We start from the raw sequence: 24,012 nt of genomic DNA, 5'->3' as shown, positions 1-24,012 counted from the left end.
GGACCCGGCTGTGCCGCAGAGCCGCACACGGACGCTCTCTCGCTGCTGCCGGCGCTGCTCGAGCCACGGTTTTATTTTGCCGGCAGGTCCGGCAGAAAGGAGCGCAGGATCGTGCCCTGCCCGGCGGGCCCGGGCACGGTGCCAGGGCCGCGGTGGCAGCCGGGCGCTAGGAGAGCACGGCCAGGAGCAGGGCCAGTGCCAGCGGCGGTGCCAGGGCTGCGGACGGGGCCCGGGCGGTGCCCACGCCGCTGGAGTACCCGTAGCTGGTTCTGCACGACCCCTCCAGCTCCTCGAAGGCGATGGGGGTCTCGTGGGCAGCCGTACCCTGCAGGCTCCTCTTCACCTGCCGTGGGGACAGGGTGGGCTCCCGCTGAGAGGGGCACGGAGCCCCTGCCACCCCACCCTTCCCTGTGCCACCCCACACCATCCCATGCACATCCCATGTGTCCCCGTGCCTCCCCGTATCCCCATGAATTCCTGAGTGCCACATGCCCTGATGTTCCTCCTGTGGCTGCTGCCCCAAGTGTCCCTGTGCCACGTGTCCCTGTGTCCCATACATCCCCATTCCTGATGCTCCCAGGGCCACTCGTGTCCCCACAGGTCCCTTGTCCTGTCCCTCCCTGTGCCCCTGTGCTTCCCATGCCTTGCTCACCTCCTCCACTCTGCTGAAGACCCGGAGCAGGTTCTCAGCCAGGGCTCCCCTCACCTCCTCCTCAGTCCAGTTCCTCGCCAGCAGCTCGGCCACCAGCATGGGATACTTGGAGACGTCCTCCAGGCCAGTGGGGACCCTGTGCCACCCCGCAGCTCACAGCTGGGCCACCCCCAGCACCCCCAGCTACCCACACAGGGTGCAGGGGCGGGTGCCCCCACCCCTCAGGAAGTGCGCATGGTGGGGTCACGCTGTCCCATCCCATCCCACACCATCACCCCCTTTACCCCGTGACCCCGTCGTAGTCCCCCCCGAAGCCGACAGCCTGGGCACCAGCCACCTTCTTCACGTGGTCCATGTGGTCTGTGGGGGGACACGGGGGTGAGCAGGGCAGGGGGGGTCACTGCCACTCCCAGCCACCTGGGCACCCCCTCACCTGCCACGTCGGACAGCTTGGCCTTGTCACTGCAGGTCACATAGGCGTTGTAGAAGTTGACCATCACCAAGCTGCCCGTGGAGGCCTGGGGGGAAACAGCCCTGAGCCCCCAGAGCCCCCCAGAGCCCCCAGTGTCCCTGGCTGTGCCCCACGCTCACCACCAGCTGCAGCACGTCGTCGGGCACATTGCGGCGGTGCTGGCAGATGCTGTAGGCAGAGGAGTGGCTGAAGATGACAGGGGCCTTGGAGATGTTCAGCACCATCTTCATCGTGTCCACTGAGACGTGGGCCAGGTCCACGATCATGCCCAGGCGGTTCATCTCCTCCACCACCATCTGCAGGGACAGGGGACAGGGCTGGGGGGCTGACGGGGCATGGGAGGGGTCCCCTCTGGGCATGTCTGGAGCTGCTTGGGTGGCTTTTGGCTGGGGGGACAGAGGGATGGATGGATGGATGGATGGATGGATGGATGGATGGATGGATGGATGGATGGATGGATGACAGATGGATGGACGGATGATGGATGGATGATGGATGGATGGATGGATGGATGACAGATGGATGGACGGATGATGGATGGATGATGGATGGATGGATGGATGGATGACAGATGGATGGATGGATGATGGATGGATGGATGACAGATGGATGGATGGATGGATGGATGGATGGATGGATGGATGATGGATGGATGATGGATGGATGGATGGATGGATGGATGGATGGATGGATGGATGGATGGATGATGGATGGATGGATGGATGGATGGATGGACGGACGGATGATGGATGGATGGATGGATGACGGATGGATGGATGATGGATGGATGGATGGATGACAGATGGATGGATGGATGGATGGATGGACGGATGATGGATGGATGGATGGATGGATGGATGGATGGATGACAGATGGATGGATGGATGATGGATGGATGGATGGATGGATGGATGATGGATGGATGGATGGATGACAGATGGATGGATGGATGGATGGATGATGGATGGATGATGGATGGATGGATGGATGGATGGATGATGGATGGATGATGGATGGATGGAACACTGCACCCAACATGCGGCCAGTGGGTGCCAGTACCACATTCCTCCAATGCCACTGATCCTGGACACCACTGATGCTATTCCTCACCTTTCCAAAGGGTGAGAGGCCATGGTGCACAGGTTCTTCATCGTTGGTGTCCACCAGCCAGTTGTCAGCCCTGCAGAGCAGGGAGAGCATCAGAGTGGCCACACCTCTGACCACATCCCCCCGTGCCAGCGCTGCCACCCTCTGTGCCCCCGGGGGGCCCTACCAGGGGGTGTTGCAGCTGTGGGTGAGGGTCATGTAGCGGGCACCCAGGCGGTACAGGGTGCGCAGGACGCCCAGGCTGCTGTCGATGGAGTGGCCACCCTCCACCCCGATCAGGCTGGCCACCTTCCCACTCTGGAACGCCTTCCGGATGCCTGTGGGAGGGCGGGGACATCAGCGGGGGCGGGCAGGCCCCTCCTCACCCTCGTGGTGCCCATCCCCGCTGTGCCCGTCCCCATGCCCGCTCACCGCTGCTGTCGGTGACACAGACGAAGGTCTCGGGGTACAGGTCACACATGCGCTGCACCACGTCCATCTGCTCCAGCGTGCGCCTCACCGCGTCCTTGTTCTGCGTCTCGCAGGGCACGAACACCGACCAGAACTGCCCGGGCACCCCATCAGCACGGGCATCCCATCAGCACAGGCACCCCATCAGCACAGGCACCCCATCAGCACGGGCACCCCATCAGCACGAGCACCCCAGCAGTGTGGGCACTGCGCACCCCACTGCCCAACCCCATGTCTCTGCCAGTCCTGGTGCTGCCCCAGGACCCCCAGTGCTCACCCTGGTGCCCTCCCTGACACCCCTGCCCTCCCCAGTGCCCGTCCCAGTGCTCCCACCTGCCCGCCCACGTGCCCCTGGCGCAGTTTGGGGATGTTGGTGTGGGTGTCATTCAGCAGGGTCAGGTTGGCTGCTGGCAGCCTCAGCTGGTTGTTGAACTTCTGAAGGAGCTGCCAGGGCAGGTCGTTGTGCCTGGGCAGGGACAGGGTGGGCACTGAGGAGTGACCTGGCCCTCTGCCCACTCACCCTCGGGCTGCCCACCCTGCTGGCTGGCCACACACACAGTCCCCTCATCTGGCTGTCATTCCATCCATCCATCCATCCATCCATCCATCCATCCATCCATCCATCCATCCATCCATCCATCCATCCATCCATCCATCCATCCATCCATCCATCCATCCATCCTCCATGCCCCCCAGTCCATCTGTCCCCCCACCTGTCCCCTCAGCCACAAGCCCCCCAAGCAGCTCCAGCCCAGAACTGCAGACAGGTCACTCCCAGGGGACAGTGCCATGTGGGACCCCCCAGAGGACCCTCCCCTGCACCTTCCCAGCCCATCATCACCCTCACACCCAGGGGAGCCAACCCAACACCCCTTCGACAGGGATGTCACCGCAGGGACATCCTGGCACGCACATCCCACACCCAGCAGTGCCACTGGGGAAGTGCCAGGGTCCGGGCTGGTGCCACTTCCTGCTCCTGTCATGGTCCCACATCCCCGCTCCCCCGGCCCTGCTCCGTGTTCCACAAGGGAGTGCTGCAGAGGACCCGAGCCTCCCGAGGCTCCCGAGAAGGGACCAGGGACATCACTCAGCATTGAGCAGGAACTTCCCCCAGGGCAGCCCAACCCCGCTTCCCGTACCCTGCCCGCTCCCGCCGGGCTGCGGCGCCGGGGATCCCCTCGGAGCATTGACGGATTGACGGTGCCACGCGATCCCCGGGAAATCTGTCCCCTGTCCCTACACAGCCCTGGGGTGCCTGGCACGGGGATCCCCTGGGAGAGTTGCTCCCTGTTCCCGCACAGCCCCGGGGTGCCCGGCCCCGGAATGCCCCCGCGGGCTGTCCCAGCAGGGTTTCCCAGCTGGGGTTTTCCCACACCGAGGGAGCAGCCGCGCACGCTGCGGGGCCAGGTGACCTTTGCTCACCCATCGATGACCGGCGTGGTGCTCATGATGCGCTCGGCCTCCTCCAGGTGCTGCTGTCCGGTGCTGGGCAGTGCCAGCGCCAGCACCAGCACCCACAGGCTCCCACCGGGCATCTTCTCCTGCTGGCTGCTGCTGGGGACAAGGGGGGACCTGCCACCCCGGTGAGACCACACGCACTGGGATGGCCGCTCCGCGCTCCTCCGTCCCCTCCCGCTGTCAATGAATAACCAGGAGGGAAGCGTTTCCCCTCCCTGGCTGCCCTGTGCCCGCTTGGCAGTGCCAGGGCTCCCTCCCGGCCTCCCCCAGCCCAGCCCCGGTGGCCGGGCCGTGCCTCGGCCTCTCCTCCGAGCCGCGGGGACGCTCCCAGTCCGTCTAATGAAGCCCAGATCCTTTTCGGTTGGGAAAGTGCCAGTCCCATCCACGCCTCAGCCTCCCCGGCAGTGGCATCCCCCGGCACCCCCAGTTCGGCGCTGGCACCTCCGACACCCCAGGCACCCCCAGCCCCGCTCACCCCGGCCCCGGGACACTCGGGCAGTCCCTGCCTGCGATGGCTGTGAATGAACTTTTCCGGCTTGCGTGCGGTGACGGGGCTGGGATGGGCTCCAGCCCCCCCAGAGCCACCCCCGCCGTGGCGCCGGAGCAGCCGCATGCCCGGGGGCAAGCAGCAGGGTGGCACGGCCGAGCTGTGGGGTTGCTGCTGCTCCTCCGTGTGCGCTTGGGTCCCCCGCGCTCCGGTCCCGCTGCAGCGTCCCGAGGGGAAACTGAGGCACCGCCGTGCTGCGGGTGCTGCGCATCCCTGCTGGCTCCAGCTGCGCCGTCCTTCCCAGCAAGGCCTTGGTGGCGCTTCTGGGAATGGCACGGAGCCACGTGGAGATGGCCGGTCCAGCTGGAGACCTCATGCTGGGGTGTGCCGGGATGGGAACCCCCTCCTGCGGTGCCAGCCACGGGGAGCCCGGGGTGGGGCCGGTGTGGGGCTGGCATCCCTCGGGCTTCCCGGGCCCTGCCCGAGGTGACGCGGCCCCCTCGTTTCTCCCAGCTGGGTCTGGGACGGGAGCACTCCCATCCCACCCATCCCGTCCCGTCCCATCCCGGGTGCGTGCAGCCCCTGCCAGCCGCGCTCTCCCGGCGATGGCCCCAGCGCGGATTCCCGGCTCCCCGGCAGGAATGTGCCGGGGGGTTCCGGCCCCCCGCCCGCCGGGGCCGCTTCCTCTTTCTGCGCTATTTAAGCGGCTCCCGGCGCGTCCCGCCCGGCCGGGCCATGGAGCGCATGGAGGTGACCGAGACCTTTGCGGGCATCGCCCTGCCCGGCCACCTCCACACCCAGGAGTCCCTCGGCTTCGCCGCCGCCTTCACCTTCCGCCCCAGCGACGTGCTGATCGCCACCTACCCCAAATCGGGTGAGGGCATGGGGGGACACGGGGACAGCGAGGGGACGCGGCGGGACGGGGCTGGGGCGGGAGCTCTCCCGGAGCTGCCGGGGCCTGGGAGACACCCGGAGCTGTCCCCGCGGCCACCCTTTGGCACAGCACGGGGACCCCCGGCCAGGAGGTCCTGCCCGAGCCCCTGTCCTGCTGCCCCAGTGTCCCCGGCCCCAGACTGGTGTCCCTGGGGGCTCAGGGAGGGGGCACACGGCGCTGCCAGCCCAGCTGCTGGTACAGGAGGGGTCGGGATGGGACGGGACAGGCTGAGCCGTGCCTTGCTGTGCCAATCCGTGTTACCTGTGCCAGTGCAGTGCCATGCCGTGCCATGCCATGCCATGGTGCCGTGGCCCTGCCCTGACGGCCGCCTCTGCAGGCACCACCTGGATGCAGGAGATCCTGACGCTGCTCTTCAGCCTCGGCGACGCCCGCCCGGCCAAGACCATTCCCAACTGGGAGAGGGCGCCGTGGCTGGAGCAGATCTACTGCCGGGAGGCTCTGCGGGACACCGGGAGCCCGCGGCTCCTCACCACGCACCTGCCCGCCCCCGTGCTGGCCCCCGCCCTGCAGCGCAGCAAGGCCAAGGTCAGAGGGGTCCCCAGGGACATCCCACACCCTCGGGGCTTCCCAAAACCGGGGAAACGCCGGGGGATTTCTGAGCGGGGGAATCCCCCAGGCTGTGGGGGTAACTCTGTGTCCCTCCAGGTGATCTACGTGGCCAGGAACCCCAAAGACGTCGCTGTCTCCTTCTACCACTTCCACCACCTGGCCAAGTTCCTGCCCGATCCCAGCTCCTTCGATGCCTTCCTGACGCAGTTCCTCGAGGGCACAGGTAGGGACGGGGGAGTCTGGGGGGGGGACTGAGCCTCAGGGCGCCCCATCACCCCCCGCCTCCCCGCAGTGCACTACGGCTCCTGGTTTGAGCACGTCAAGGGCTGGCTGGGCCAGCGGCACCTCCTGGACATCCTGTTCGTCACCTACGAGGAGCTGCACCAGGTGAGCCCCGCCGTGTCCCCATCCCCGTCCCTGTCCCCGGCGCCCGGTGCTGACCGAGCTCCCTCCGCAGGACCTGCGGGGCACGGCGCAGCGCCTCAGCAGCTTCCTGGGGTGCCCGCTGGCACCGGGCACGCTGGCAGCCCTGGAGCAGCACTGCAGCTTCTCGGCCATGCGGGACAACGCCATGGCCAACTACTCCCTGATCCCCTCCGAGATCATGGACCACAGCCAGGGCCGCTTCATGCGCAAGGGTGAGCGGGGCTGGGGGCGTGGGGCACGGCGGGGACACCGCGGGGACAGGGACCCTGACTGCCTGTCCCCTGTGTCCCTCAGGGGTGGTGGGGGATTGGCGCAGCCACTTCTCCCCCGAGCAAAACGCCCTCTTCAACCGGCGCTACCAGGAGGAGATGGGGGACACGGAGCTGCCCGCACAGTGGCCCATGGCCTGAAGGAGCCGGGCTTTGCGGGGACGCCGAGCCCTCACCTGCTGACAACCACATGGGGACCCTGCAGGGGCCCTCCAAACACCCCCTGTGTCACCCCCCCATGGCTGGGGCGTCTGGGGGGGCAGGCACCGTCCCTCCTCCTCCCGGGGCCCGAGGAGCTTTTCCGGCCGTGCATTGTGGACATCCCCCTGGCCTCGCTCCCCCCGGCCCGGGGCTGTGGCCGTGACCCCTCTTTCCGCCCATCCCGCCCTGCGGAAATAAATATTTATTGCTGTTCCCTGGAAGGCAGCGATTCCCACGGGTGCGAGGAGGGAAGAGCTGCTGTTATCCGGAACAGCTGCTGTTATCAGGAACACATCGGGGTGGGGACGCATCACCGGGGACCTCATTAACGGCCGGGGGCAATGACCGGGGGGGCAGCACGGGCCGGGCGGGGTCACAGCGTGGCGACAGGGCTCGCCAGCGCAGCTCGTGGCACGGAGCTGGCTCCTCCAGCAGGAGCCAGGGCCCTCCACCCCCGAGTCTCCCTCCCAGCCGATCCCCTACCAGTGCCCCCTGCCCCGGCTGGATGCTCCCCCTGCCCAGCTCCCCTGCTGGGGTGTTCGCACCGAGGGGCTCCTTCCACCCTGCACCCTGGGGTGTCCCGGGCAGGCAGCAGCCCGAGCCCCCAGCCCCTCTCTGGTCCCTATCCAAGGAATTGCTCCGTGGAGCCCCCGGGGCAGCAGAGGCTCAGTCAGTAATTAACTGGCTTCCTTACCAGGAAGGGTGGGGGCTTGGCCTGGCACCACCAGGACCCCTGGCTAAGCCTGGCTGACAGGGGGGACCTGGTGAGACCCTCCTTGGGCACTGTAGCACCAGGGTCCTGCCACTCCTGCCCCCTCTGCCAGCCTTGTCAACCCTGCCACCTGTGCCAGCCTTGTCAACCCTGCCACCTGTGCCAGCCCCTCCTGCTGGCTGGGGACAGCCCAGCGAGGCATCTCTGGACACTGCCAGCCCCGTGGGTCCCTCTGCACCCACCCTCTGTCCCCAAGGGTTGGGGTGCCAGGGCGGCTCCTGCCCGCACAGGACCGGCCCCTGCTGCATCCTCCGGCAGGTTTGGGTTTCCACGGCAACAGCCGGGATCCCGCCCTAAAGGGATGAATCAGGAGCTATAAATAGGGGCTGGATGGGGGTGCAGGTACCACACCCCTGCCCTGCCTTGTGCTGCCAGCGCTGCTCAAGGGCCAGCAGAGCTGTCCCGGAGAGTGACACCCAGCTGGGGCCAGCCTGGCACCTGCACCCAGGGACATGGCAGCACCCTGGAGCCCAGCTCAGTGGCACCTCAGGTGGCCCCTACCCCATGAGGCTGTGCCAGGCTCGAGTTTCAGTCCCTGTGGTGGCCTTGGGCACACCCTGCCCCTGGGGATGTCACCTTGCCAGGAGCATCTGCTGGCACCGTGCTGGCAGCATCAGCACACAGCACATGGCAGGAGGGTGGCACAGTGCCTGGCACGTGGCACGTGGCACAGCATGATGCATGGCACATGGAACATGGCACAAGGAACATGGCACACAGCACGTGGCACATGGCCCAGGGCACACAGAACATGGCACAAAGAGCATGGCACCTGGCACGCGGCACAGGGCACACAGAATCCATCACATGACAAATGGCACATGACAAATAGCACATGGGACATGACAGAGCACATGTCACAGGTGACTGTGGTGCATGGCCCATGGCACGTGGCACAGGATACACACAGAGAGCACATACAGGGCACACAGAACACAGCTGGGGACACAGGGTGTGGCACAGGTCATACAGCACATGGCATATGGCATGTGGCACACAGCACACAGCACAGGGCACACAGCACAGGGCACAGGGCACACAGCACGTGGCAGCAGCCGTGTGCGGGGCAGCAGGGCCCGCTCCGTGGCCGCCTCTCCCCTCTCCCCGCTCCGTGCCCTGGACTCGGGGCCGCGGCGCAGCGGGACGAGCTCCCGAAGATCCCGAGCTCCCTCCCTGGCACATCAAAGCCGCGGCTGCTCCGGCGCTCCCGGCTCGCTGCCGGCCACGGACACCGGGACCGGGGCCGCTGGGGCCGCCCTCGGCTCTGGTCACCGGGTGGGGCAGCGCGGCGTCACTGCGAGGGGACACGGCAGCACCCGGAGCTGCCAGCCTCCCACCCACCCGAGTGACCCCCCGAGGGTGGGGTCAGACCCAGAGAGCAAGAGGGTGGGCACAGGGTGGTGCTTTATTGGGGGGATCATGCAGCCTCCGAAGGTCACAGTGGCAGAGAAGCGGGGACCGAGGGGACCGAGGGGACAGCAGGGTTGGATCCGGGCCACAGGACTGGACGGGCAGTGCTGGGAGTGTCCTGCACTGGGGGGCCGGGACCTTCCCCATGTCCCAGCCGGGGATTTGTGGCAGGGCAGGGCCTGGCAGGGACCCCGTGTGTCCCCAGGCCACAGTGGGAGAGGGGAGGGGTCTCACTGGGGCACGTTAGGCTGGGGCTGGGGGCCTTCACTGGGGCAGCCAAAGCTGGGGGCACTGGGGGTGTCTCACAGGGGAAACTGAGGCTGGAGTCGGGGCCGGGGGTCCCTCACTGGGGAAAAGCGAGGTCGAGGGTCCCTCATTGTGGGGAGCCGAGGCTGGGGTCGGGGGTGGGGGGCCGGGGGCAGCGCGGGGGGAAGGCCTTGTAGCTGTAGTACTCCACCACCTGCTTGGGCACCTCCGCCAGCACGCACTTGGCCAGGGCTGTGGGCGACGCCTGCGGGACACCGGGACACCGGGCTGAGCCGCGGGCACCGGTCCCTGCGCCGCCAGGGGCCGAGGGGAGCGGAGAGGAGCGGAGGGAACGAGGAGGGAAGAGATGGATGGGAGAGGGGAAGAGGGGACTGGAGGGGATGGAAAGGGAGGGAGAGAACCGGAGGGGACAGGGGAGGACGGGAGGGGAGGGAAGAGCCAGGAGGGGGAGGCAGGAGCTCGCCGCTGCCCCACTCACGTTCTTGAACTCGCGGAAGGGCACGAACTGGACGATGTCGCGCAGCACGGGCTCGCCCTTGGGGGAGCGCAGCACGCCGTCGTCCCCGTCCAGGATCTGCATGTCCGTGAAGTCGGCGTTGCCCACGCCGACGATGATGATGGACATGGGCAGGTAGGAGGCGCGGACGATGGCCTCCCGCGTGTCCGCCATGTCCGTCACCACGCCGTCGGTCAGGATCAGCAGGATGAAATATTGCTGGGGGGACAGGGACGCTCGGGGGCTGCCCGACCCCCGGGTGCAGGGTCTGAGCCCGGCCCCGGCGGGGCAGGGGGACCCACCGAGGCCTCCTTGGTCCGTTCCTCATCAGCTGCCACTCGAGCCACCTTGGAGATGATGGGAGCCACGTTGGTGGGGCCGTAGAGCTGGATTTTGGGCAGGCAGCTCTGGTAGGACTCCACGACGCCCTGGATGCCTGTGGGGTGTGCGAGGGGTGAGGGGCATCCCTGCCATGGGTCTGGCCCCTCTGGAGCTGGACTCACCCTCACACTCATCGTTGTCAGGGTTGAAGTTGATGGCGAAGTCGTGGGAGACCTGGAGGGAGGAGGGAGGAGGGAGGGGGCAGCTGGTGCAGCCCCTACCACAGCCCCTGGTGTCTGCCAAGCCCCAGCAGTGCCACAGCCGAGGGTACCCAGAGGGACCAGCACATCCCTGGGGTCCCACAGACCCCCTCACCTCGTACTTGGGGGGGATCCTGGCACCAAAGCCCAGAGCTGAGAATTTCTTATCGCTGCAAGGGAAGGGTGTGAGGAGCTCTGGTGCCAGCCCTGAGTGCCTGTCACCAGCAGATCTCACCCCGAGGTGGGTGTCACCAGTGTGTGTGGCCCCGGGGGACCTGCCAGAGCCACCCACCTGTCATAGTCCTGGCAGATCTCCCCCACAGCCACCAGAGCCTTGAGGTACTCGTTGGGCTGGTAGGGGTTGATGTAGTGCAGGGAGCAGCTGTTCCGGGGGTCCCCGTTGGAGGCCGTGAAGTCGATGGCCACCTGGTGGGGTGGGGGGGACATTGGGGTCACCCAGGGTGAGCAGGGCCACTGGGGTGTCCCTGCTGGCGGGGAGGGGCCGCTGCTCACCGTGAAATGGATCTGGCAGCCGCCCATGATGTAATCCAGGAAGGAGTAAACCCTGTGGATCTTCCAGAGGGACCCGCCTCAGGCGGCCGTGCCCCACGGAGCCTGGCATGGCTCAGCACAGCCTGGCACAGCCTGGCACAGCTCCCAGGCACTCACCTTCAGGTCCAGCAGCACCACGACCCCCGAATTCTTGTAGTTGCGCTTCTTGATCTTGTACTTGGGGTTCATGCAGTCCCACTGCACCTGTGGCACCGGCACCCGCGCTGCCTGCGGCCCCCCCGGGCACAGCCCCGCCCGGCACCCCCACCCCGGTGCCACTGTGCCCCGTGGGGACCCCACAGCCCCAGAACATTGTGTCCCAGTAACCCTGCACCCCACAGCCCCAGGGTGCAGCTGCCTTGCCCCACTGCCAGCCACCCCATCCATGACTGATCCCAAACCCACCATCCTTCCCCAAACAGGAGGGCAGAGAGAAGAAAACGATGCCAAACCCAGAGGAGGAGCTGGAAGGTGGCTGCTAGGACAGGCTCTGCTGGCAGCACACAGGGTGACCCCAGGCCATCCCCATGTCCCCATGTCCCACCTTGTTCTCCCCCATGGCCTTCTGCATCTCCTCGAAGGTGGTGAAGAACTCCCCGATGAAGTCGTGCTTGCCCCGCGAGTCGTAGTCCCACACCACACACTGTGATGGGCACAGCTCAGGGGTCACCAGGCGGGCTCAGCCCCGTCCCCAGCACTGAGGGGTCCCCAGCACACCACCAGGGAAGCTGGGGTTCAGATGCCCCCAGGGCAGGAATAGGGGTCCCCATCATTCTTCCTCACCCTCAGCTTCCTCTTCTCCTCACAGCTGCAGAGCGAGTTGAGGGAGACTTTGAAGGGCTCCCAGATGGGGCTGAGGTTGTTCTTCACCACCTGCAGGATAGGGGTGGGGGCTCAGCGGGGCCGGGGAGCCCCCGGGGTGGCCGTGGGGGCCCGGTGCTGCCACAGCCCCACCTCGGTGCGGTACACCAGCTGCTCACTGCGGTCGTCGTCGATGCGGTAGATCTCCAGGAAGGGATCTGACTTGCTGAACAGGTCCTGGGGGAGGAGGGTGAGAGAGAGCAGTGTCCCCTCGGCCCTTTCCCCCCCAGCACCCAGCTCACCTTGTCGTCCAGTTTCTTGGCACGGAAGGCGAGCTCCACGTAGCCGTTGTTCCCCGAGATCTCCTCCGAGATGATCTGAGAGGCAGCCGTGGGTGCTCAGAGCCTGGCACAGCTTTGCCCCCCTGCCCACCACCCTGTGCTGCCCTGGCAGGGGACAGGGCCCCACGTGCCTCCCTGGCACAGCAGGGACCTTCAGGATGGGCAGCAGATGCCACTGGGGACCCTGAGCCCTCCCCAACCCCAAGAGTCTGTGCCACCCTACTGATCCAGTCCAGTGCCACCCAGGTGTCCCGGTTTGATGCTGTCCCAGTACCCCAGTCCAGTGCCATCCATGTGTCCTGACTGGTGCCATCCCAGGATTCCAGCCCCGTGTTACCTGTGCACCCCATCCTGGTGCCACCCTCGGTTCGGTGCCACCCCAGCGCCCCTGCTCAGTGTCACCCCCCCAGTGTCACCCCCAGCACGGGCCTGGTGCTCACCGTGATCGTGGACTTGCCCGCGAACTTGCCGTACTTGAGGAACAGCGGCTTCGTCACCCGTTTCTGAGCCACGATCTGCGGGAGCCCAGCGTTGGGGAGGGGACACGGCCGGGGGGTCCCCGAGCAGGGGGGTGTCCCCAGGCTCACCTGGCCCACGGTGCACTCCATGCCCCCCAGGAAGTCGTCGTCGTGCGTGCCCACGCCGGCCTGGCCGTGGCTGTCGTACACCTCGAAGCGCAGCTTCTGCACCTCCTCGAAGTAGTAATCGACCGTGAAGATCTTGGCGAACACGGGGTTCAGGTTGCTCTTGATCACCTCGCTGCGATCCACCTGCGAGGGGTTGGCACAGGGCCTTGGGGTGCCAGGGCTCACACGGGGATGTGGAACGGGGGCTGTTCTGAGGGGAGGTGAAGGGATGGCACATGCCAGGCTGAGGGGTACAGGGATGAGGGACGGGGCAGTGAAGGGTGAAGGGATAGGGGTGCAGGGAATGCAGGGAAGGACCAGCTGTGCCCGAGTGAATGGCATTTGGAGGAGCCCCTTGTGCCCCCCACAGCCTCCAGCCCTGGGTGTGGGACACTGCTCCCACTGGGCTCCCTGTGGTCGTCCAAGGGGATACTCTGCCTCTGGCTGTGCTTTGCCACAGCTCTGCTGGAGCAGGAGCAAGGGGCTGGTGCCAGGACAAGCCTCTGTGCCCATCCTGGGGGTTGCCAGCCCCCAGCTCTGGTGGCCCCAGTGGGCAGAGGGTGCCCAGCATCTCCTGGCCCTGCTGGCAGTGGGTGCTGAGCAGTTCCGGAGCCTCCCCCGCACTCATCCCTGCCAGGGTTGACTCAAGGGGACACATCCTGGCCAGGGCACCCTGCCAGCCCCTGGCCCCTGCCCACTGCCTGCTCAGTCCAGCATCATCTGTCGAGCCCACACTGCTGCCACCCTGCCGTGGCCACCCGTGTCCCTCCTGTGTGGCACTGCCAGCCCCTCGTTCTGTGGGAATGTGGCTGTTGGGTCCTCAGACCCTCCGGACCCAGGGCCTTAGAGCCAGCAGCAGAGCCGGGTTCAGGCACCTGGTCTGGGGCACACAGGCTGGCTGGGACAGGAGTCACTCCACAAGGTGGCTCAGGAGGGACCCTCTTGCCTCCTGGAGCTGGCTGGTGTCTGGTACAGCACAGCCTGGAGTGTGGCACAGCATGGCAGAGCACACAGAGCGTGGCACAGAGCACTGTGGCACAGCCGGGTACAAGTGTCTGGCATGGCAGAGCACACAGAGCATGGCACAGAGCACTGTGGCACAGCCGGGTACAAGTGTCTGGCATGGCAGAGCACACAGAGCATGGCACAGAGCACTGTGGCACAGCTGGGTACAAGTGTCTGGCATGGCACAGCACACAGAGCATGGCACAAGGCACTGTGGCACAGCCGGTACAAGTGTCTGGCATGGCACAGCACACCGCAGCTGGCACGGTGCCCTTGTCCCCCCCTCCCTGCCCGGCTCCGCGCTGGCTCGAGCCGAGTCGATGACACGCCGAGGGATTTAGCGCTAAATCCGCCGGCTGAGCGGCCGCGATTAGAGCGGGGCCGCGGCGCCAGCCCGGAGCTCAGCACGGGGAGGGATGGAAGGAGCCGTGCCAGCCCCACTGCCAGCCCCAGCGCCAGCATCAGCCCCAGTGCCAGTGTCAGCACCAGCCCTCCAGCCCTGAGCCACCCCAGGGGGCACTGGAGCCACTCGGGAGCCACTCGGGAGCGGTGGGCACCACGCCCGCCCCACTCCCCAGCCCCACTGCAGCCCCATCCACCCATCCATCCTCACAGGCTGCTGGGTGCCCCACAGTGCCCTGCCCACCCTGCTCACCCCCTGGACCCCATTCTGCACCCTGCAACCTGTTCTGCACTGTGCACCCTACTCTGCATCCCTGCTCTGAGCCTTGCACCCTGTTCTGCACCTTGCACCCCATTCTGAACCTTGTACCCCTTTCTGACCCTGTTCTGCACCCAGCAGCCCATTCTTCATTGTCTCCTACACCCTGGTCTGAACCTGCACCTCGTCTGAACCCTGCAACCTGTATTGCACCATGCACCCTACTCTGCATCACCTCCTGCCCCCCTGCTCTGCACTCTGTACCCTGGTCTGAACCCTGCACCCCGTACTGCGCCTAGAACCCCTTTCTGCACCCTGTACCCCCTTCTCTCCCTTATCTCTTGTACCCTGCTCTGAACCCTGTACTCTGCTCTAAACCCTGCACCCCTTTCTGCACCCTGTACCCCTTTCTCTCCTGTACCCTGCTCTGTACCCTGTACCCTGCTCCCCACCAACTCCTGCACCCTGACCCCCATTCTGCACCCTGCACTTCACCCCCCACCATCTCCTGCAGCCCCCCACATCCTGCACCCTGAGCCTGGGTCCCGCCCTGCCCTGCCCAGCTCGGTGGGTGCCAGTAGTGCCCCCCTCTCTCCTACCTCCATCCACTGGCCCTGGGACTGCATCAGCAGCAGGACACAGGGGTCCGACTTGTTGAGGGTGTCTCGGTCCAGGAGGTGTTTACAGCTGACCCGCAGCTCCACCTTGGAGAGCACGGCCAGCGGGGCCTGCGGGCACGGCTCGGGCACGCCGCCCATGCCGGCGGGGCGCGGCGGGGCACAGGCGGCCCCGTGGGCGAAGGGCATGGCGGGCTGTCAGCGAGCGGGGCAGGTGCCCGTCATGCCCGGGGCACGGCGCCCCGCGCTGCCCGGCACGGCCCCGCTGCCAGGACAGGGGTCCCGGGACAGCTCCGAGCCGGGGGGGCCGTTCCAGTCCCGATGGCTCCGCGGGGCTCTGCAAGGCATCAAAGCACGGCGGGGTGAGTGGGAGCTGGCACGGCCCGGGTACCCCCAGATCCCAGCCAGCACCGTGGGCACCGCTGTGGGGGCTCACTCGGTCCTGCAGGGCCGTGCCCAGCTCTGTCCCAGCCCCACCCCAGCGGCAGGATGAGTCCCGAGGGGAGGGGGGACCTGAGTGGGGTGGGGTTCCCACCCTGGAGTGCGCCGTGTGGGGCTGTGGAGTAGGAACCCCTCCAGCCCCTGCGGGCAGCACCCCCAGCCCGGACAGGGCTCTCCGGAGGGGAGTGGGGACACCAACTCCGCGTCTGTGGCACCAGGTGACGATTCCCCCGTGCTGGGGACAGCGTCCATCCTGCCCCCGAGGCTGGCAGCACTCAGCCGGGCGATGCTGCCTGATGGGGCAGCGAGGGGCTCTGCCAGTCCCGGTCCCAGTCCAGGGCTTGTCCCATCACCTGCAGGTGCTGGGGGCTCCTGGCAGGGGCAGGGCAGAGCAGCGTTTGCCCAGCTGTGCCCTCACATGCCCAGCCCGGCCGAAGTTTCCTGGGGAAGTCATGCAGTGCCCAGGCCCTCCCTGGCACATGGCTCCGGTGCCCCAGCTCCGGTGGGCACCGTTCCCCTCCCCGGGATGGCGGGCACCGCTTGGCATCACCCACCGCTCAGTGGAGGAGACAGCGGGTCCCACCCTGCTCGTCGCCCCCTCACCTGGGTGCCGGTGGCCCGGGCTGGGCACGGCAGGGGCCGTCCCGGGGCGTGCCCGCCGTGCCGGTGTGCCCGCCGTGCCGGTGTGCCCGCCGGAGCTGCTGCCGCTGCCACCTCCACACAACTGACTCAAGCTGCAGCTCGGGAGCGGAGCCCTAAGAGGGAGATGGATGACAAGCTCCGTTAACTACCTCGCTGCCGGCTCCGGAGCGGAGCCCACCCCGCAGCGGGGCTGAGCGGGGTCCGCAGGGTCCCCAGCACCGCAGGCTGTGCCAGGGCAGGAGCTCCTGCTCCCAGTGAGACCCACACGGCACAGCCACCGCCCCCCGCCCTCCCCAGTGCTCCCCATGGGGACCCCAGGGCCACCTTGGTCCTGGCCCCCCACACTCTGAGCCAACAGCCCAAGCACAAGGGTGGGGTCCCCCCAAACCCAGGGGTGCCCTCCCCACATGCTGGGGCATCCAGACCCACATTCCATGCACATGGAGCCCCATGGGCTGAGTCCCCAGCCTGGGATCCCCCACCCACCCCTGTCCCCCCAGCACTGCGGTGCTGTCAATCCAGCTTTATGGGAGATGATGTAATTAGCTCAAATTTGGAGGGATTAAAATGCAGATAGGGCTAACAAGCACGAGGGCACCAGAGGGCCCGGGCTTCGGGAGCTAATCCCCCGTCTGCCTGGCAGAAATAGGCCACCCTCCTTCCCACTCCCCCCAGAGCTCCAGCACGGCTCGGTAGGGCAGGAGGCACCAACCCACAGTGGGACATGGGCTGGGCAGAGGGGCTGGAGGGACACCGTGGTGATGGGACACAGACAGCACCTCACCAGGCACATCTCACCTTTTTGAACTGCCCAGGAACCATGCAGCGATGCCAGGATTCCAGCACTGAGTGTCCCATCCCATCCCATCCCATCCCATCATAACAATGGGCTGGGTGAGTGCTCCCGGAGGAGCTCTGATCCCACAGACACATCCCAGGGATCCATCAGCCCCTGCCCAGGGACAGGCAGAGCCTGGGATGCCCCCAACAGCCACGAGATCAGCCAGAACCCTCCAGTTTCTCCTGAGCTCCTGTGATGCCACCTAAAGTATCACAGAACCATTTGGGATGGAAAGACTCCAAGATCAGTTCACCCTCTCCCCAGTACTGCTGAGGCCACCACCATGTCCCCAAGTGCCACATCTACCACAGGATGGTCTTTAACCAATGAAGAAATAGCTAAAAAGTGGCTTAGAACTGAAGCAGGGTCTGAGCCAAGGGCCAGGAAGTGAAGAATGGCACAGCAGCACAGTCCAGCCCTGGGACTTGGCTCCATCCAAGCCCAACTGAGGGGCTGGGCCACACCTTGCTCCCCCCTATACACCCCCAAAAGTGGGGCAAGCCTGAGTGACCTCCACCATGACGCCCAACTTGTACAGCTTTGCCTCACAAAGAAGTGTGGAAATGATCAAACCAGGAATAGGCACGGAAGGCAGGGAAGGTGCAGCAGACAAAGCCTGGCAAAGAGAGGGAACCTCAAAGCCCCTCAGAATCAGAGCAGAAGGCAGCCCAGGCTGCAGCCCTGACAAGGCAGAGGAGTAGGCACAAGGCAGGTGTTTAACTCGCTGTTGGGAAATGTGGAGCCTCCAATGACAGCCAAGGAGGCTTCCCACGCTGGAACACATCCCTGCACCGCCACAGGCACACGGGGCGGCTCTGCTCGCTACATGTGCCCCAAAACCACAGCACACCGGGCTCTCTACGGCTCTTTATTGACAGTTCTGGGGAGAACAGTTCATTTCTTCTTCTCCACGTCCTGCTCCGCCGCTTCCTTGGCGCGCTTGGCGCGGATGCCGAAGAGGCGGGCGTTGGCCCGGGCCATGCGAAGGCTGGCAAAGGCCTTGAAGTTCTTCTCGTCCTCCGAGATGACACGCGCCTTCTCCCGCTTGAAAACCTGCGGGGAGAGCGCCAGACAGTCAGGCTGCCCCTCGGAGTCCAGGCTTCCCACCGTGGTCTCTGCGAGAGCAGCGGGAACAGAGCACTCGTGCCATCCACAGGCCCTGCCCTCAGCTGGGATCTGCCTTCCCGCGGGCTCCTCACCGGAGCAGGAACGAACACAAGCACCACGGGAAACCTGAGTCAGCTTTCACAGAATCACAGCTTTGTTAAGGCTGGTAAAGACCTTTAATAGCGAGCTGTTAGCCCAGCACCACCATGGTTACCACCAACCTTGTCCTCAAGTGCCACATCCACGTGTTTTTTGAGCATTTCCAAGGATGAGGACTCTACCAACTGCCCTGGGCAGCTGTGCCAGGGATGGACAGCCTGGCCAGTGAAGCAATTTTCCTAATATCCAACCTAAACCTCCCCTGGCACAGCGTGAGGCTGTTTCCTCTAGTCCTGTCACTTGTCACCTGGGGGGAAAGCCTGACCCCCTGCCAGCTCCACCCTCCTGTCAGGGAGTTGTAGGGAATGACAAGAGGTTTGTGACAGTACTGGCAGCAGCTCTGGGAAGCAGACAGGATTTAGGCACAAATGGTGACCACAGAACCTGCCTGAGCACTCCCACCCCAGCTGAACCCAAAGCACCCACAATTTCCCAGTTCTCTCAAATACTTGTTCCTGATTTTCTTTTGATCTGGGATGGGCAATGCCTGGACACAGCCACCCTCAGCTGTGAGGCAGCAAGGACAGAACCCTCTCCCTCTCCCCAAGTCCAACCTCAATCACGTCACTCACAGAACATGATTAAATGACACTCACATTCTTGATGGGCATGACAGGTCCTGTGAGCTGAGTGGCCATCTTGAGTTCCTCTGGCTGCACAACAGAAGATGGGAATGTTAGAAAAACAGAATTTAAACTTCTCTGGCTAAAACCTCAGCTAAAGCACAGCAGGTACCCAGCTTAAACATGGTGCTAATGATCCTGCCAGGAGCTGTAACACTGAATGGGAACAAAGCCAGCTTGGCACTGCTGAGCTGCACCAGCGACCCACGCTGTGCCCGGATCCGGCCAGAGCAGCAGCGGCCACAGCTCTGCCAGCTGGGACAGCTCTGACACCAACTGTGCTGCTCTCAATTTACACAGCATCATCTAGGCTGGAAAATACCTCCAGCATCATCCAGTCCAACCTGTGCCTGATCCCCACACTGTCACCAGCCCAGAGCACTGAGTGCTACATCTGTTCCTTCCTTGGACAGCTCCAGGGATGGGGACCCCAAACCTCTCTGGGCAGCCCCTGCCAGTGCCTGACCCCCCTTTCCAGGAAGAAATTCCTGATGTCCAACCTGAACCACCTTCCCTGGCACAAACCGAGGCCGTTCCCTGAGCCTCCTTTTCTCCAGGCTGAGCCCACACAGCTCATATACACCCAACACATTCCTCAGCAACTCCTTCTCAAGTTGATTCCAGCTTCTTGGAAGAGCATGTCATCAGACAAAAATGACTGAACGTTTACTGAATACAGCTGACTTCCAGCAAACACATCTGAATCAGTGTTTCAGCTCCAGGCTCTCCCTCCCTGCTCTGAAGATGGAGTTAAGCAGCTTGGAGCTGCCAGATTCTCCACAAGATGGAAGGACAGTCTGAACTCAGGCTCTGTGTTCCCTGGATCTACTGGCAGCAGAGCCAGGGAACACAGCTCTGCTCTGATCCTGGAGAGGTTTTAATGAAAACCATTTTTGAATGTCAATAACAATTGCCTTCTGGAGCCTGCCTGGCACAGAGCTCTGGAGCCACTCACAGCCTGTCCCTCAGCCTTCCACCAGCAGGACTGACTCCAAGGGGAATTTCCAGCCACTGTGACAATTTAGCTCTCTAAACTAAAACTCAACTGGCTGAGCAAGGAGCAAAGCTCCAGGAATCAGCACCTAAACAAGCCAGCAGCTGCTCAGCCAAATGCCTGGTTGAAGAGTCAGTGCAACCGAGTGCCCTGTTAGACTCGACCCTTCCAGGCCTGGCCTTGTGCTGGGCTCAGAACCATGGTGGTCACACAATGGAGAAGGCTCAAGAGCTCTGCCTGACACCAAACCTCCCAGAACAGGACACACTTCCAGCAGTCAGGTACTCACAGAGCTGTCTCCCTTCTTGGGCATGGCTGGCTTCCTGGGGAAGAGGATGAGCTTGGAGTGGTACTCCTTCAGCCTCTGCACATTGGCCTGCAGGGACTCGGTGGATTTGTTCCGCCTCCGGGGATCCACGGAGATCCCGATAGTCCGGGCAAACTTCTTGTTGATGCCAGCGAGCTGAGGAGGGAGGAGAGAGCAGTGTCAGCATCCCACAGCTCCCACCAGCCAGGCAGGGACCCCAGCACGGGGTGCAGGCTCTGGAGGAAGGCTGGGTATCAGCTCAGGGACAACCAAGGGTATCCTGCTGTATCTTTGTGCTTAAAATGTTGCTCAGGCTGATTTTTGCAGGTGGATTTCCCTGGAGGAGCAAAGTGCAACCCCTGCAGGACACATCTAAACCGGGATTCACACAGATGTTTATGAGTCAGCTTATGGACAACTCTGGTTCACTGAATACTGGGAGCTCCATTAAATCAGGATTTTTCTTCTAACCATCTGAAACAACCATTAAATGATGTCTATTTTTTTAGACTACCTTAAACAAAAAACTAATTTTCTGTTTGAAGACAAACAGCTGCATCCTGCTTTGTGTTCCACCATTACCCAAAAATTAAAAAAAAAAGCAATGAAGTATTTGGCACCCAGAAGAACAATTTCCCTGCCTCAGTGCACCAATTTCAGTTATAAATGCTTTAATTAAGACACTGAGCCAGGCGCAGCGGCAGCTGGTGCTGCCAGGGAGCCCTGATGTGGAATCTGATCAGACACACAGTGGGTGCCTCTGCAGACCACCCTTACCTGCTCAGCACACCTGGGCAGGTCACAGGGACAAGGAACAGAGGACAGGAAACACCTCCCACTTTAATCCAACTATCTGGGCTTTCATCCAACTATTATTACTCCAGCTACTCCGAGATGCTGTGCTGAATGGTTCTTCCTCCTGGTACAACATCCTCTGCTAATCTTAGAACTACATTGAGCTGAGTTTACTTGGTCCTTGACTGGGAACATTGGCTAAAATATTTAGAACTAGCAGAACAATGTTTCATAAACAAATAATTTAATGAAGATGATCTTAGTCTTCTACCTCTCCTAAAAAAGTTTAGGAGACTCAAGGCTCCTTCAGAATTCAAATTTCATAGTCTCTGAATAGTCTGGGTTGGAAAAGACCATAAAGATCTTTAAGTTCCATCCCTTGCCATGAGCAGGGACACCTTCCCCTATCCCAAGCCCTGTCCAACCTGGCTTTGGTCACTTCCAGGCATGAAGTAGTCACAGCTTTCCTGGGCACCTTGTGCCAGGGCCTCCCCACCCTCACAGGGAAGAATTTCTTTCATATACCCAAACTAAATTTCCCTTATTTCGGCTTTATTTTAACAGAATTTTAAATTACACTCTCAGATAAACAGACATTTACCTTTCAAAGCACTCTTCACACTCCCACTCCACCATCACAGGTAAGACCATTTTTCCTTGCTCCCAGAGCCAGGAAATCCACAGCCTTCCCTGCCAGGTAGCAACACCTGAGGAAGTCACCTTGTGCAGGACAGGACAAGGAGCTCAGCTCAGACTTTATTTGCCTTTTTGAATGAGTGCTCTGTACTTACTTTAAGCTCCTCCAGGCTGAAGCCTCTGCCAGCACGGACCTTTTTGTGGTATCTGATGGTGGGGCACCTGACGATGGGCCGGATGGGCCCGGCCACGGGCCGGGGGGCGATGCGGCGAGCCTTGGCCTGGCGAGCCTTCCTCCTGGAAGGGCAGGGTCACAGCATCCTTCAGCTTGGGAAACACCTCAGGGGATGGAGCCCAACCTGTGCCCGACCCCCACCTTACCAACCCAGCCCGGAGCAATGAGTGCGGCATCCAGCCCCTGCCAAGCCCTGACCGCCCTTTCCAGGAAGAAATTCCTTGTGATGTCCAACCTGAGCCTCCCCTGCACAAACCCAGGCTGTTCCCCCTCCTTCTGTCCCTGTTCCCTGGGACCAGAGCCTGACCCCCTCCTGCCAGGCAATTGTGGAAACCCAAAAGGTTCCTCCTGAGTTCCTTTTCTCCAGATTGAGACCGCCCCAGCTGCTCCTGGTGATCCAGACCCTTCCTAGTTCCATCCCCTTATCTGGACAAGCTCCTCAATGTCTATCGTGCAATGAGGGGCCAAATGCAACACCGGAGTTCCAGGTGTGACATCAGCAGTACCACTACAAGGGACAGGGCCTGTCCTGGTCCTGCTGGTCACAAACCAAGCGTCACCAGCCTCCTGCCCACCTGTGACACCCACGGCATCTCTACGACATGCGCCACTCCCGCCTTGCAGGGAGGCACCTCCTGCCCTGCGATGGCTCCGAAACGAACAGCCGGGTCGGGCCGGCAGCTGCTGCCATCAGAGACCCAGGGAAGAGCGTTCATCACAGTGGATGCAGCGATTCCGGAGATGTCTCATCACTTGGCAGCGGCTCGCCCAGAGCACGAGCGGGGGGTGGCGGAACAGATCCACGGCGTCCCGACCCCGTAAACGGCGCCGCAGAAGCCGGGACAGCGCCCTCCCGCGGACCCCGGAGCTCCGGGACTCACCTGCGGAGCTTGCGGGCGGGCTGGTTGAACCAGGTGGCGACTCGGCGCTGCCAGTCCTTGTGGAAGTGGGGCTTCAGGATCATCCCATTGCGGCTGGGCGCCATGGCTGCGGCCTGCGGACACCGGCACGGTTAACGCGGGGACGACCCAGGCGCCCCTGAGCCCGCGGTCCCCGGCCCGGCGCGGCCCCATCGCCGCCCCCGGGGCCTCCCCCGCGGCCCCGCGCGGGGCTGTGGCGGCGGCGGGCGCGGCCCCGGCGGGCGGATGGCGGCGGATGGAGCCCCCGGCCCTCACTCACCTCCCGCCACGACAATGGCGACCGGAAAGGAAGCGCTGGCGCGGCGGCGCCGGAAGTGCCGCGGCGGCGCCCAATGGGCAGCGCGGGAGCGGCCCGGAGAGGGGCGGGGATAGCGGGGGGCGGCGGCGGCTGCTCCGTGCCCGCAGCAAAGATGGCGGCGGCTTAAAGGGCCCGCGCACCGCGGCGGGAACGGGGCCGCGGGGAGCGCGGACACGGGGAACGGGGCTACAGCCAGGCTCGATCGGCAGCAGCGGCTCGATGCCCTCTCCCGTGCCCTGCACCTCCTGGGCAGGGCGACGGGACGGACACTGGGCAGGGGTTCCGCTGCTCCCAAATCCTGAGGGATTCCCCATCCACCCCCAGAGCAGGATCCCGCTCCCTGCTGCCCTTTTGGGGTAGCAGCATTCTCTCGCAGAGGCAGGAGAGGGATCTCCACCGCCTGGGCAGATCCCAGGTCCCACAGCAGTGGGATCCACAGCCTTTGCCCGGGAGCAGTGGCACAGCAGTGCTGGCAGCAGCCCAGAAGCCACCAAGGACCCTGCGCTGTCCCCCCAGTGCGCTGCTCCCACTGTCACCCTCAGCTCCACAGAGCTGAACCCCCCTCCCCACAAAGGTTCTGTCAGTTAAAAAAAGAAAATCAAAGAAAACTTGAAATTTCATTTGCTGCTGGAAAAGGAAATTCAAAGAGTGAGACCGGGAAGAAACAAACAAATTTGGAATTAAAACATCCAGGCAGCAGCGTCCAAAATGTGGAAAGTTACTTGTGTCCCTGAACTCAAGGGCAATCACTCCCTGGGCGCTGAGAGACCCCTGGGATTGAGCTGGGACAGGGGAGAAGACACAGTGCAGAACATCTTCACATTGTCAGGGAAGCAGGGGGCTCCCAGCTCCAGCCTGA

The 24,012-nt window shown here is 63.7% G+C and overlaps 4 protein-coding genes across 4 annotated transcripts; 1 reads left to right on the top strand and 3 right to left on the bottom strand.

The window, feature by feature from the left end:
* Positions 1 to 166: 166 nt before the first annotated feature.
* Positions 167 to 4,216, bottom strand: DPEP1 (dipeptidase 1). Its single transcript, XM_036390157.1, has 10 exons — positions 4,104 to 4,216; positions 3,015 to 3,147; positions 2,643 to 2,775; positions 2,398 to 2,548; positions 2,235 to 2,304; positions 1,244 to 1,420; positions 1,086 to 1,170; positions 937 to 1,012; positions 653 to 788; positions 167 to 343 (listed from the first exon to the last, which is right to left on the bottom strand). Exons 1-10 carry the CDS (start codon positions 4,214 to 4,216, stop codon positions 167 to 169), a joined length of 1,251 nt encoding a protein of 416 aa, XP_036246050.1.
* Positions 4,217 to 5,267: 1,051 nt separating this feature from the next.
* LOC118691105 (sulfotransferase 2B1-like) lies at positions 5,268 to 7,231 on the top strand. Its single transcript, XM_036390160.1, is given in 7 exon segments — positions 5,268 to 5,285; positions 5,287 to 5,500; positions 5,898 to 6,106; positions 6,227 to 6,353; positions 6,423 to 6,517; positions 6,588 to 6,768; positions 6,851 to 7,231. Coding segments are annotated over 7 exon segments (960 nt in total). The 3' UTR covers positions 6,967 to 7,231.
* Positions 7,232 to 9,185: 1,954 nt separating this feature from the next.
* On the bottom strand, positions 9,186 to 16,316 carry CPNE7 (copine 7). The gene is made up of 16 exons (XM_036390150.2): positions 16,200 to 16,316; positions 15,138 to 15,492; positions 12,834 to 13,016; positions 12,687 to 12,761; positions 12,208 to 12,282; positions 12,059 to 12,142; positions 11,888 to 11,977; positions 11,649 to 11,747; positions 11,222 to 11,308; positions 11,066 to 11,125; positions 10,845 to 10,978; positions 10,668 to 10,722; positions 10,475 to 10,526; positions 10,274 to 10,407; positions 9,954 to 10,190; positions 9,186 to 9,719 (listed from the first exon to the last, which is right to left on the bottom strand). The coding sequence occupies exons 2-16, from the start codon at positions 15,342 to 15,344 to the stop codon at positions 9,582 to 9,584; spliced, it is 1,710 nt and encodes a 569-aa protein (XP_036246043.1). The 5' UTR covers positions 15,345 to 15,492; positions 16,200 to 16,316; the 3' UTR covers positions 9,186 to 9,581.
* Positions 16,317 to 17,934: 1,618 nt separating this feature from the next.
* RPL13 (ribosomal protein L13) lies at positions 17,935 to 23,184 on the bottom strand. The gene is made up of 6 exons (XM_036390165.2): positions 23,115 to 23,184; positions 22,817 to 22,929; positions 21,856 to 21,997; positions 20,252 to 20,425; positions 18,942 to 18,998; positions 17,935 to 18,132 (listed from the first exon to the last, which is right to left on the bottom strand). Exons 2-6 carry the CDS (start codon positions 22,918 to 22,920, stop codon positions 17,974 to 17,976), a joined length of 636 nt encoding a protein of 211 aa, XP_036246058.1. The 5' UTR covers positions 22,921 to 22,929; positions 23,115 to 23,184; the 3' UTR covers positions 17,935 to 17,973.
* Between the last annotated feature and the right edge of the window lie 828 nt (positions 23,185 to 24,012).

This window comes from Molothrus ater, chromosome 12 (assembly GCF_012460135.2).
Source record: "Molothrus ater isolate BHLD 08-10-18 breed brown headed cowbird chromosome 12, BPBGC_Mater_1.1, whole genome shotgun sequence".
NCBI classification, from domain to species: domain Eukaryota; kingdom Metazoa; phylum Chordata; class Aves; order Passeriformes; family Icteridae; genus Molothrus; species Molothrus ater.
This window is presented reverse-complemented; position numbering and strand designations above follow the sequence as displayed.

What these genes read in the sequence shown, in the direction of transcription:
- DPEP1 (XM_036390157.1), bottom strand. Translation starts at nt 4,216, where the DNA reads ATGCCCGGTGGGAGCCTGTGGGTGCTGGTGCTGGCGCTGGCACTGCCC. An exon ending in GCCTCTCACCCTTTGGAAAG is followed by an intron (nt 1,421 to 2,234) that starts GTGAGGAATAGC and finishes CTGTCCCTGCAG; the next exon opens with ATGGTGGTGGAGGAGATGAA. An exon ending in CAAGCTGTCCGACGTGGCAG is followed by an intron (nt 1,013 to 1,085) that starts GTGAGGGGGTGC and finishes GTCCCCCCACAG; the next exon opens with ACCACATGGACCACGTGAAG.
- RPL13 (XM_036390165.2), bottom strand. Translation starts at nt 22,920, where the DNA reads ATGGCGCCCAGCCGCAATGGGATGATCCTGAAGCCCCACTTCCACAAG. An exon ending in TCAGCCTGGAGGAGCTTAAA is followed by an intron (nt 20,426 to 21,855) that starts GTAAGTACAGAG and finishes CTCCCTCCTCAG; the next exon opens with CTCGCTGGCATCAACAAGAA. An exon ending in CTGTCATGCCCATCAAGAAT is followed by an intron (nt 18,133 to 18,941) that starts GTGAGTGTCATT and finishes CTCTCCCCGCAG; the next exon opens with GTTTTCAAGCGGGAGAAGGC.
- CPNE7 (XM_036390150.2), bottom strand. Translation starts at nt 15,344, where the DNA reads ATGCCCTTCGCCCACGGGGCCGCCTGTGCCCCGCCGCGCCCCGCCGGC. An exon ending in TGGAGTGCACCGTGGGCCAG is followed by an intron (nt 12,762 to 12,833) that starts GTGAGCCTGGGG and finishes GGGCTCCCGCAG; the next exon opens with ATCGTGGCTCAGAAACGGGT. An exon ending in AACGGACCAAGGAGGCCTCG is followed by an intron (nt 10,191 to 10,273) that starts GTGGGTCCCCCT and finishes CTGTCCCCCCAG; the next exon opens with CAATATTTCATCCTGCTGAT.